The following is a 12,498-nucleotide window of genomic DNA, read 5'->3' on the forward strand; positions in this document are numbered from 1 at the left end:
TCCTTGTACCACGCCACCCTGGCCCCAAGCAGCTCGGGAGAGCTGGTGCCCAGTGAGCTCGGGCGCCTCCGCGTACCCGTGCCAGCCGCCTGTGCTTCTTGGACACCCTCTGGTTTTTCGGCTTCACGGCCAGTTTGTGCTTGGCAGCACTGTTGTCCAGGCGGGCGATGGCCAGGGGGATGGCATCGAGGTTGACACTTTCGATGGTGCCGGCGGAAGAGAAGTGCCTTTTTGGCCGGGACGGTTTCACCGGAGCCACCTGTAGTGCAGATGAAGGCCGAGTCAGTCTGGACCCACAGACAACGGCAGGGAGCCCCAGCGTGGCAGCCCCAGGGTGAGTGTGCACCTGCCTCGGCAGCCGGGGCCAGGGAGTGGCGCACCTGTACGGTGGCCGAACACTGGATTTGGAATCAGAAGGCAGGATGTGGACTAATTGTGGGCATCTAACATTTCCTGGCCTAATTCCCTCCTCTGAATAACTCAGGGTTGGAGTAAATGCAGCTTGCCCACAGCCTGCTTTGGGGGACCGCCTTAGTGGCAGCCAGCCACATCCACTCTCTGTGGTGCTCTAAGCAAAGCAGTCGCGCCACAGAGGCCTTGTGGTCACAGAGCCTGAGCGATGAGTTTGCTGAACCCTGGGCCAGGTCGTGTCTGTGCTGCCAGAACCCGTGCGCGTGTGCCTCAGCCCCCCAGGCAGGAAAGGTGTCTGGTTCCTCTTTCCGTCACACTCCTTGATGCACAAGCAGCAAATCTCATTTAAGCACATCACGGAGCGATCTGCATGTGCAGATTCAAGCAATTCTACATCAAAGCTATCTGGGAAAAAAATGCATCTCCACGGAACGTGGTCAGGCTTTTTCATATACAACTGCCTGAAAAGACAGTCTAACAACTAGTTACTTATCATTTACATCGTACTAAGTATTGCAGGTCCTCCAGAGGTGACCTAGGGTGTACAGGGGGACGTGCAGAGGTTCTAGGAAAACGCCACGCGCTGCTTCATGTAAGGACTTGGAGGCATCTGGGGCTCTGGTACCCCTGGATTCTGAGGGATGACTGTAACATGTGCCTAGGACATGGAATGTCTTGTCAGCAAAAACGTCTCGCACGATCGCTCCAAAGCCATGGAGTCCCGAGTGCCCCAAGAAGCCGAAAGGAGGCACTCTGGTGAGGGGCTGGCCTTGTGGCACAGGGGGTTAAACAACTGCCGGTGATGCTGGCATCCCATACTGGAGCACCAGATCAAGTGTGGCCTTGCCCAGGCCTGCCTGGGCCATCTGGGGAATGAGCCAACAGAGGGAAGATCTCTCTTCTTCTTCTCTCTCCCTCTACATTTCCAACATTTTTTTTAAGGTGTGGAGATGTGGTCATTATGGCTCAATGGGTTAAGCCACCACTTTTGATGCCTGCATCTAATAGCACAGCGGGTTCGAGTCCCAGTTACTCTGCGTTTAATCCAGCTTCCTGTAATGTGCCTGGGAAGGCAGCGGATGGTGGCTTAAGTATTTGGGTCCTGCCGCCCATGTGGGAAACCTGAATGGAGTCCCAAGCTTTTGGCTTTGGCCTGGCCTGGCCTTAGTTGTTGCAGGTGTTTGAGAAGTGAACCCGTGGATGAAAGAACTCCCACCAACCCCATGCCACCTCTGCCCTTCATAAAATGAAAGGGCACGGGGCCAGCGCTGTGATGGAGTTGGCTAAGCCTCTGCCTGCAGTGCCAGCATCCTATATGGGCACCAGTTCATGTCCTGGATGCTCCTCTTCCAATCCAGCTCTCTGCTACGGCCTGAAAAATGACTAGAACATGGCCCAAGTGCCTGGGCCCCTGTACCCATATTGGAGACCTGGAAGAAGCTCCTGGCTCCCGGCCTGGGGTAAGCTCAGGCCATTGTGGTCATCTGGAGAGTGAACCAGCGGATGGAAGATTTCTCTGTCTCTCCTTCTCTGTAACTCTATCTCTAAAATAAATAAATCTTAAAAAAGAAAAGGAAGGACAGTGGTGAAAAATGGGTGGCAAAATGCAGTCCTGAAAGCGCATGCGATTCCCAAGGGAAGCACCATGGACCAGCCTGCGGCACAGAGCAGAGGCGAACCCCCTGCCCCGCTCAGGTTGTCAACGAGACCGGGGTATGCAGAAGTCAGAGGACCCAGAAGCCACACTGACTCAGAGGTAGGCAGCCCGGCCTGGAACTACAGGAATTGACAGGCCACCGGGGAGGAAAGGGCTCTTGGTCACACAGTGCAACAGATGTGCAGCAGGGGGCGCTCACAGACCCAGCTGCCTGTGCCCACAGCTCCTGGCAGACACAAGGGCAGCGCATTCGCTGAGGCCAGGGCTCACGTCTGAGCGTGTTCCCGCTGCAAGTGTGCAGCCCATGAGGTTCAGCTGTAGGCATGCCGCCTGCGATCGCCTTCTATCTATGCACAAGAGATGAAGGGCGGCCCCTGCTCCGAGAGCAGCGGATGCTCGGTATGTATTCATTTAAGGCAAAGAGCGGAGAAAAGTGGAAAAAAAAATTCCAGCCTCTTTCTAGCTTTTGTGTTATTTATGGTTGGCTTTGTAGGTACCCAATCTGAGCTACTGCTTAAGAGCAATGAATGAACATTTGTTTCCACCCCTAGGAGATGCGTGAGGGACAGGAGACAGAGTGAAGACCTGGGTACGCCCCTGACGCCGAGGTTAAGTGCCATGCTCTGTGTCTCACGCCCCAGCTGCCACCAGCTGAGCCCTGGCGCTGTCCCGGCTGCCAGACCTCGGGAGGGGGCCCGCCCCCAGTGCAGGTGACTCCCACACAGGCGGCACACAGGCCCCCAAGCCTCCTGCAGGTAAAGCCTCACGATTAAAAGGGACACAGGAAAGTAAAAAAAAAAAAAAAAAAAAAAAAAAAAAAATATATATATATATATATATATATATATGTAAGGGAAATGCTACAGTGCTAAGGGCTCCTTTTTTTAATGTCTAAATGCACATTAAGTGGCTTCAGATTTGGGCGAGGTCCATCATTCTGGAATACCTGTTCAGAGATTAGCAGACTCGACATCTGCGAGCTCCCCGGGGCATGCTGGGAGTGTGGCTCTCTCAGAGCAGGGCAGGTCTGGCGGCTGCACTGTCACACACCAAAGAATTTAAGGTCATGCCTTTAACTGTGTATAGGCAACATTTATGAACGGGAAATGATGCACCGGCTTTTTTATTTTTTTTATTTTTGACAGGCAGAGTGGACAGTGAGAGAGAGAGAGACAGAGAGAAAGGTCTTCCTTTTGCCATTGGTTCACCCTCCAATGGCCGCCACGGTAGGCGCACTGCGGCTGGCGCAGCGCGCTGATCCGATGGCAGGAGCCAGGTGCTTCTCCTGGTCTCCCATGGGGTGCAGGGCCCAAGCACTTGGGCCATCCTCCACTGCACTCCCAGGCCACAGCAGAGAGCTGGCCTGGAAGAGGGGCAACCGGGACAGGATCGGTGCCCCGACTGGGACTAGAACCCAGTGTGCCGGCGCCGCAAGGCGGAGGATTAGCCTGGTGAGCCGTGGCGCCGGCCTTTTTTTTTTTTTTCTTCTTAAGTTAAAATGGAAGTTTAAGAAAATAAAGAGTTCTGCTCTGATTACCTTCTCCTCCATGTTGCTTCCCCCTCCTGGTGGGTTCACAGCACCCGGAGAACCTGGCGTGTGGCCGGCCTGCGAGGATAACGAGGGCACTCAACTCAAACGTGGGGACATGGGGTGCCGGGCCCACGCTGGGGACACTGCTCCCGCCCCAACCCCCAGGGCAAGGCGCTGCTCCCACCTCCACCCGCCTGGGCCCTCTCCACTGCCCAAGGGACCCGGGGGTGCAGTGCGCCTGGGATCAGAACCGAGCCACAGGGCTCCAGGCTCGGGCCCTTCCCCTGCCCACCAGCCCCGCACAGCCCTGCTGGGTAGGTGAAAGGCCAGGGCGTCCAGGAGGAGAAAATGGGAAGATTCTGCAGGGTCGTCAGGGTGGGCCCCGGGAACGCCACGGCTGACGTTGACGTGGGCAGCCGCTCCTACAACCCGGGCTGGCACACCTGCTGGCCCTGCCAGGGTCCCTGCTCCACGCCACGCTCAGATTTGGGGACACACAAGCCAGACCCCGCTGCGGCCCTGCTCCTTCAGAACAGGATTCCCCTTTCCCACAGTCCCCCATCCGGCCCCAGCCTCTGGCTCTGCCCTCCCGCTGTCCCCCACCAGGGCCCGGCCATGCGGGCCTGCCTTGTGTACAGGCCTCTGCACTGGCTCCTCGCCCCCACCTCCTTACTTGCTTCCTCGTGCCTGGGTTTGTGTTGGAGGCAGCCAGCATTTTCCTAGACTCCCAGTGAGTCTGCTGGGGACTTGCTTGTGGGCAGCTCCTCCCTCATTAGGTGACCACCACCCCGCGCGAGCCCCTCCTGCAGTGTGGCCACCTTTGAGTCTGGGCCAGGATGTGCAGAGAGGCGGAGAAGCACAGAGGAGAGAATACTGCTCGGCGTGTGCCAGGTGAGGCTCCCCAAGAGGCGGGCACCCCCAGGGACTCGACGGGAGTGTGGGAGACGCTGGGGACAGCGTGTGCAAAGGGCCTGTGCCCTCTGCCCCCTCCCGGCCCAAGGAGGTGCTCTCCAGCCTTAGGCTACTCATCAGAAATACTCTCCCTAGCCCCCACTGCAGTCCCTGGGTTGTCAGATGCCCTGCGGCTGTGCTTGCCCTCGCTGGTTAGCAGTCACTCCCTCCCTGGGGGAGACTCACCTTGTTCTCAGTGTCAGAGAGGACGACGTCCTGCGGAGTCGGCGTTTCCATGGGTCTGGGCAGGAGGGGACCCTCTTCGAGGCTGGCCTCTCCACCGTCTGCCTTCCTCACGGGCAGGGCATTGGCTGGCCGCTGCCCAAACTTGATATTCTTGCCCAGCTGTTGCTGGAGGGAAAAGACAAGACGTCCTGAAGCAGTGAAGCGGGCCCAGCACCCACAGCCGGGCTCCCAGCAGGGCACCGAGGCGTTCTCCGGGCGTGGCCTGGGAACTGGGGTGCAGTCCCGTGAGGAGCTCATCTCTTTCCCATTTCGTTCGTGCTTTCAGACCATGAGCTCTGCCACCCAGAGATGCTCACACTTCCCAGGGGGCACAGGGACCAGATTTCTGAGCCAGAAGTCAGGATCTGTGTTAGGACAAACTTGTTTGATTAGCCTGTACGCTTCTGTAAAGTCTTCTCGAGGACCGAGAAATTGTATAGGGAGCAGCGGCATGAATGGCAGGAGCCAAGTCCCTTGGGTAAATGCCCCGAGGGACCCTGACATAGACTTCTAGCACCTTCCTCACTGGCGCTCGGTGTGGGACCCAGGGAGTCACTGCCAAGGTGAAGAACCGAGGGCCAGCAAGACTCCATGACCAATGCTGGAATCGCGTAAGGGACAGGAACGGGCTCGGCTTCTGACTGGGAACCAGGGGACGGACAGAGGGGGCCAGTGGGGAGAGGGGCCATGGTGGGATTGGTTCCTGGAGGGCGGGAACTAAGCGGATGCCAAGGGAGAATTCGGGAAGATAAACAGCACTGGCGGTCAGAGGCAGGCCAGGTTAGAACAGGAAAACTGTCCAGCTGCTGCCCTGTGTTCTCTGGGCAGTGAGAGAGCCCCCTGCTGAGGGCACTGCTCTGGAGCTGGGTGCGTGGGTTCCGTGGCCCCTGCGTGCCTCGGCAAACAAGAGCACCCTGACTCCTGTCTGTCGCCCGGTAATCCACAGAGCTGCCCAGATCCTTAGCAGTCACCTCCTCCAAGCCCCTCACTTTGCAAACACAGAGGCCCAGCGGGACCCCTAGTCGTCTGAGGCAGGCCTTCCAAATCCACGTGCAGGGGTGCCTCACGGCCATGCACCAGCGCTCATGGGTGCAAAGTCCTCCTTCCTTCTTGCAGGGACGGGACAAAAAGAGATGAGGCCGCATGGGGTACGCGTGATGGTTCCTGGCAGAAGTGGGTGCCGCCTCTCTCTCTGAAGTCAGTACCATCACACGCACCCGCCACTGCCCCTCAGCCTTGCATGGTGGGCAGCGGCCCTGCAGAGACTAGCAGGAAGGAGCCCGAGCCTGGAAGCCCTGCATGCCAGGCAGGCGCAGCGAGGCCGGGGCCCCTGGTGTCAGCCTGGGCCTGGCCCCTGGCCCACAGGGAAGGAGCACGCATCAGAAGCCCAGCTCAGCCAGCGAGGGACAGAGCAGCAGCCTGAGGAGGTGCGGGGAGGAGGGAGCTGAGAGAGCAGGTCCCCTGCCAACAGGGCCAGCGGGCAGCGGCGGTTAGGCCCTCCCCCAAGCAAACCAGGAAGCAGGCATGGGAAGAACAGGCCATGGGGTTTGACGAGCACATGGAGTTCCAGGCCTCACTCTGCCACCAGGCCCAGCCGGGGCCCTCAGTCCCCTCGGGTTGAGCCCGGGGTGGCAGAGTGTGCTGTAACCGGTGCCACCAATGGCTGACTCATGGTGTTCTCTAAGTGACGCATTATAGTCCTTCACGGGCGCTGGGCGCTCATCCCACACCTGCACACACCGGGTGTCAATCAGACCAGGGGGACCGTGTCCGGCACAGCCGCACGACACGGCTGTGTGTTGGGAACATTTAGAATCCTCTCTTCTAGCTGTTCTGAGATATTCCATTAATCATTGCTATCTGCAGTCACCGTACGTGCGGCAGAAATCCGAGCTTACTCTTCCCTTGCGAGTGTGACTGTGCACCTGCTCTTCCTGTGTCTATAATGGAGAGGATAAGTCTCTCGCGCTTCCCAGGAGAAGCTGGCTGAACACTAACGCCGTTTGATTTGGCCGTTTGCCACCATCACAGAAAAGAACGAATCTGCTGATGTTTTACTTGGTTTGGGCACTTTTAGAATGCTGATCGTGTCCACCCCAGAGAAATCTACATGGAAATACAGAGGGGATGACCGTTGTGGCTGTCAAGGGCAAAGGAAGGAAGACAAGGAAAGAAAAAAACAACTGGAGGAAGACCAGGAAAAACCTGGCACGGGGAACGGAGTGATGTGAAGAAATGAAGCAGGGAGTGAAAGAAAGAATAAGGGAGCGGTCTCGCTACAGCTACGGCAGCATGGGGTGGGCCGAAGGGACAGAGGGAGGGGGACGGAGGGGCGCTGTCCGGGGTGGCCTGTGCCACACATCTGCTCATCATGCTGGCACCTTTTAGAATGAGAAGTGCATCCTAGTGTAGCAGCAGATGGGAACCCCCTCCCCTGCACCGACACCCCAGAGAAAATAAATGCAAATTAGGGCTGGGGAGCCAGGAGGAGGATGTGAGAGGAGCAGGTGGATGGCAGCCCTGGCCAGGAGGTGGCCATGGTCCCGTGTCCAGACAGAGGTGGTCTTCACAGGCACACCCTGCAGCTCTCTGGCGTGAGATGGGGACCATGGCCTGGGCGGGGTTTGGGTTCAAGGCCACAGTGCCTGATCCTCCAGGACCCACAGACAAGATCTTGCTGTCACACCTGCACACTCTCCCCATCGCTCCTCCTTGCAATGCTTCCTTCAGCAGATGCAAAGGACCCTGTTGTTGTGACATTTGTGTAATTTACCCACAATTAAAAGGCTGCTGACGGGGCCAGCGCTGTGGTGCAGTGGGCCAAAGCCTTCACCTGCGGTACCAGCATATCCTATATGGGCGCTGGTTCAAGTCCCGGCTGCTCCACTTCTGATTCGGCTCTTTGCTATGGCCTGGGAAAGCAGTGGAAGATGGTCCAAGTCCTTGGGCCCCTGCACCCATGTGGGAGATCTGGAAGACGCTCCTGGCTTCGGATTGGCTTAGCTCTGGATGTTGCAGCCATATGGGGAGTGAACCAGCAGATGGAAGCCGTATCTCTCTCTGCCTCTGCCTCTGCCTCTCTGTAACTCTGCCTTTCAAATAAATAAACAAATCTTAAAAAAAAAAAAAAAAGAGGCTACTGCTGAAACCTGTTTACAATCGGGGTCATGCAGATAGAATCTGTGGATAAATGTGGCTTTTGGGTTACTTTAATTCCGCCCGCGGTTCCTGCATGGCATGACAGGAGCTGTGACAGGGCGACTAAAATGAAATGGCCCCAGGGTCTTCAGATAAATAAGCGGCCACTCTCTCTGCCTTGGGTTTTTCTTTGTTACCCATGGGCTCTTTCTTTGTCCACACTGCAGTCATCCCCAGAGGAGCGTGGAAACCTGTGCCTAGACGAGGAGTCGGTTTGCTGGAGCCCATGAATGGAGTCACTGTTGGGACTGGAATGTGAGCTAACGGGAATGATATTTTATTCATTCCGAGTGGGCCGCTGTGCTGTCATCTGGAATGTGGGGAGCCGTGTCCCAGGGGCACACACCCCTGTGGACGAGGGTGCTCCCAGGGCGGCCAATGCCAAGTGCATCGTGGGCCGTGGCTCACTCTGCCAGGCTCTAGGCTTCCGCACATTTTTTCCCATTCTTCAGACCACGTCTATGAGAGCAAAGCAGAGGAAAATGAAGCTGCTGTCTTCCTGAGCAAACCACGGATACGTCCAAAGTTAACACAAATTAAAAACAAAAAAAGACAAGAAACGGTGTGCGGATGTAGAGCCATCAAGGAACAAGTGGCTACCAGCAGGTGTTAACTCTGCGTCCCGGACAGCTCTCAGGTGACTAGGCTCTGGCATTCTGAAATCCAGGAGGTCTGAGCCACAGAGGATGGGGCCCAGCCTACATCAAAGCATCCCCCAACAGACTGAGCATCTCCTGACCGAGGTGTGGGTGATCCCAGCAGTGACCGGCAGCCTTTACACTGTGGCTGTCCTGCGTTCGTCATCACTTGAGACGCACCTCATGCCTGCTCCGATCTCACACAAACACGGCCCCTCCCTCACCTGTGCTTCTGGGAGGCTGCCGGTTCGGTCAAGGTTGTTGTGGTCCAAGGGCAACCAAGTGCAAAGCTGATGGGGCCACTGGGAGCCATGGCAGAGGAACGGGGACCTCACACGGCTGTGGGTGTAAGAGCTGTGGAAGGGTCCAGACCGCCCATCGACGCACCCCTTTATTTCTCAGGCAGGGAAGTGCGTGTCGGGGCGGTCAGGTGACCCAAGGCCACACACGGGGGCTGGTGCCTGCCCCGCGACACACGTGTTGTATCTCACAGAGGTCCCTTCCTCATCTGAATGGAGTTTTACGCTGCTGACAAAGCGACCGAGTTGTGCACGTCCACTGCTGTCGCTTTTCTCCCTGCGAGCGTCCCTGGGACTAAAGCATGTCCCCACAGTGCACATGCGTCACCTGTATGCTCAGAAAAGAGCCTACTTTTGCCCTTAAACGGCTCGCAGGCATTTTGGCAAGTGGTGGATGACATCACCCACGGGAGGGTGGGCTCAGGCATCCTGTGTGGAGGTCCCAGCAGGGGCCGGTGTGGCAGGGAGGTGTGGACACCAGAGAGCTGCCTTTCAAATGCAGTCCCCACCAACAACCTGCGTGGGCTTCCAAGGCCTCCTAAGTCTCTTGAGCCACAGAGAAAACTGGCTTTTTTTTTTTTTTCCTTTTTTAAAAAAGTGGCATTCTGTTAGAACTCACATTTTGAAAGAATGTCTAAATTATGGTGGCCAGCCAGCTCGCCAGGATGGGGCATTTGCTCTGAAATAGGTGTTTTCCATTCCTTCTCTCTTTTTAAGAAATAAACATACACACGGACACAAAGACAGTTCCCGACATGAAACCATGCATGCCTCGCACACACCCCCTCCTCCATGCTGCAGTCCCGGGGCGGGGGGACTGCTCACTCAGCATCCGTCCAGGCATCACGTTGTCATGGAGAAATGCAAAGCACTCATGCACGTGGCCAGTCACTACCGTGTCTACGACTTACCAGGAGCATACTGCTTAGTCGACTGGAAAACAAAGCACAGGCTTTTGGGGGTGAGACAGTTCTAGTAGCTTCCATCATCCCAAAAACCACATTTTCTCTGCTGATGCTCCCCATTTAACCTCCTCAAAAACATGACCAAGAGGGCTGAAAGGAAGCCGGCAAGCCCACACAGCCAAAGCCAGCTCAGGCCGACCTGGCGTGAGCAGATGTCAAATGGAGAGCGCGCGCCTCACTCCTGCGCCACCCTCCGCCCTCCTGTGCTTCAGGGCCGCTGGTCACGATACATTTTATTAACGTTGAGATCAGATTCTTAAAAACCACGCCTTCCTGCTCACAGCAGTAACAGGCAGTCTGGTAGTTGTACTGCGTGTCTATACTTCCAGTACTGCAGATTTATTGATTTATTTATTTACAACCCTAAATCCACTTCTGGAATGGTGGCACGTGGTGTAAACAGCAGATACCACTTATGAAATTGAACCCTCACTGAATTTTAGAACTCATAGAAAGCCCTCATCAAAGAAGGGGTTTCATGCACCGAACTCCACCAGTCACTCCTCGTGGAGAGGGGAGGTGCGGAGCTGCAAGGCCTCAAAAGACAGAAGGGAAGGGAGGTAGAGGACAGGCCAGGGGCCTCTGTGGCCACCCCTGTCCCCTCCTCTTCCCCAGCTCGCTTTTGCCAGAAAGCATACCACCATGGCCAGCCAGACCCAGGTTGGCACCAGGTGAGGAAGTACGGGCACTTAGGGCTGTGCCAGGGCTGACCCAAGGGCAGGATGACGGCTTTGGGGGGAGGGGTCTGCAGGCAGGTGCAGGTGTGGTTCCTGGGCGTTGGCCACTTCCCTGGTTGCCATCGGCTCCAGCTGGCTGAGCACGGGGTGGGGAGGGGGGGGCGCATACCACACAGGGCTCACAGAGCAGGAGGGGACTTGGAGAAGTTCAGGGGAAAATGGCACTCAGTTTATATCGGTGCATGTTTTTTGAAATCGATAGTGTTTTCATAATGCACACTTTCACGACTTTTGTTGAAGCTCCTGTGTACCCAGCTCATGTGTGGTGATAAGAACATCTCAAAAAAGTGTTTTCTTTTGAGGATAAGGCTTCCGTGTTCTCAGTACCCGCTCAGGGCTGCTGTTGCTTTGTTCTTCTTGCTCACTGAGTCACCGCTGCGGAGTTAATCGGCCAGGCCGAGCCCTCTACCCGAGGTCCCTGTCGCCTCCCAGCACCCTGTCTCTGGGGAGTGCTCGCTCAGAGCTTTCTCTGCGCCCAGGGGATTCGACCAAGCCGCTGGGCAAACCTAGAGTCAGACATGCTTCCCTGAGTCCCAGCTGTGTCGGTGGCCTTCAGTGAAGAGTTCTTCTATCAGGCTCGTATCTAAGCATGATTAAGGACAGGTCCGTTGTAGCAGGAAACCTGCCTCACTCTGCAGTGTGGACCGCAGGGAGGTGAGAGCGAGCCAGCTGTGCTGCTCCCTGGGGGACAAGGCGGCCCGGGAGCCAGCACACAGACAGAGCCTGCCACTCCCTGTGCCAGGAGGGCTGGCGGCGGGGGAGAGCGTGCTGGGTGCTGTCAGTGGACAGGCAGCTGGGGTCATAGCAATGCCTAAGGACCAGGCGCTCTCGCTCGCTCCCGTCCAAGCCCACTAGTTTCTCCGGGTGCTTGTTCTTTGTCCTCTGTACATGGGGGATGGATTTGAGCAAAAGGGAGTGGGTGTGTTGTGCAGGTGCTGCGGTGGGCTCACGGGGGGAGGGGGCCCTCCAGACACCTGAGCCTGGCTTTGAAAGCAAACGCCCCCACCAGGAGTGGCCCCTGGAGCTTCCACCAGAGCTCCCCCTTTCTCCCTCCACAGCGGGGCGCTGACCCCCCGGCTGTCTTACCTGAAGAGTCTGGACTTTGCCCAGGATGTTGTCCTGTGACATTGCTTGAACTGTCTGCTCACTTTCTGCTCCCCCATCAGGGATAAAAATACTGTCATGGGAAAACGCCCGGCTTCCCATGGGACACGTGAAGGACCTGGAATGCAAACCACGAGCTTCACTGTACGAGGAGGACTGAATTTCTTCTGGCAGCGCAGACTCCGCCCACACGCCCAGCCCCGGGGCCCTCTCTGCTGGGGTCGGCCAAGCCGCTGTGCAGACAAAAGGGCCCCACAGGGATGGGGGAGCTGCTGAGTGTCTGTCCACAGCAGGCACTGCACCAAGAGCTCCCAGCTTGTCTTACCCAGGCAGGGGTGGCGCAGGCAGAGGCCAGGCTGCAGGGGCGGCACGGGGAGACCTGAGAGCACAGCACTTCTCCTCCCCAGACAGGACCCACCCCCACCCCAGGAGATCTCCCCAGTGACCAAGTGCAGGAGGGAGAGGTACTTCCTGCGGGTGTCCCTTGGCCCAGTCACAGAACGCAGTGGGCAGCGGCCTGGGGCAGCCGCACTGGTTATAGGCCAGGTCTAGTAGTGAGAAGCCTTATTATCAAACCAGGCCACCTGATCAGGAAAACAACAGGCAGCATGGTAAAAAGCCGGGAGGTCTAGAGACCAAGGACTTGGTGGTGACTCCTGGCCGTGATCACGCCCCTCACCGCCCCTGCTTTGGTGAGTGCCCTGTGCAGACAGCGCTGCTCCCCTCACCTCCACTGTCTGATTGGAGTTGAGCCTCAGCAGGGAAGAGCCTGATCTCCAGGC

General features: G+C 57.1%; 1 protein-coding gene across 1 annotated transcript in view; it reads right to left on the reverse strand.

Moving 5' to 3' along the window:
* CRACD (capping protein inhibiting regulator of actin dynamics) overlaps positions 1–12,498 on the reverse strand; it is a 118,288-nt gene that overhangs the window by 12,754 nt on the left and 93,036 nt on the right. The window contains exons 3-6 of the mRNA XM_062198940.1: positions 11,699–11,834; positions 4,737–4,901; positions 3,606–3,674; positions 77–259 (exon numbers count right to left, since the gene is read on the reverse strand). Coding sequence (XP_062054924.1) covers positions 77–259; positions 3,606–3,674; positions 4,737–4,901; positions 11,699–11,818 — 537 coding nt within the window. The 5' untranslated portion in view covers positions 11,819–11,834. The remainder of the gene's footprint in view (positions 1–76; positions 260–3,605; positions 3,675–4,736; positions 4,902–11,698; positions 11,835–12,498) is intronic.

This window comes from Lepus europaeus, chromosome 8 (assembly GCF_033115175.1).
Source record: "Lepus europaeus isolate LE1 chromosome 8, mLepTim1.pri, whole genome shotgun sequence".
Classification (NCBI taxonomy): Eukaryota; Metazoa; Chordata; class Mammalia; order Lagomorpha; family Leporidae; genus Lepus; species Lepus europaeus.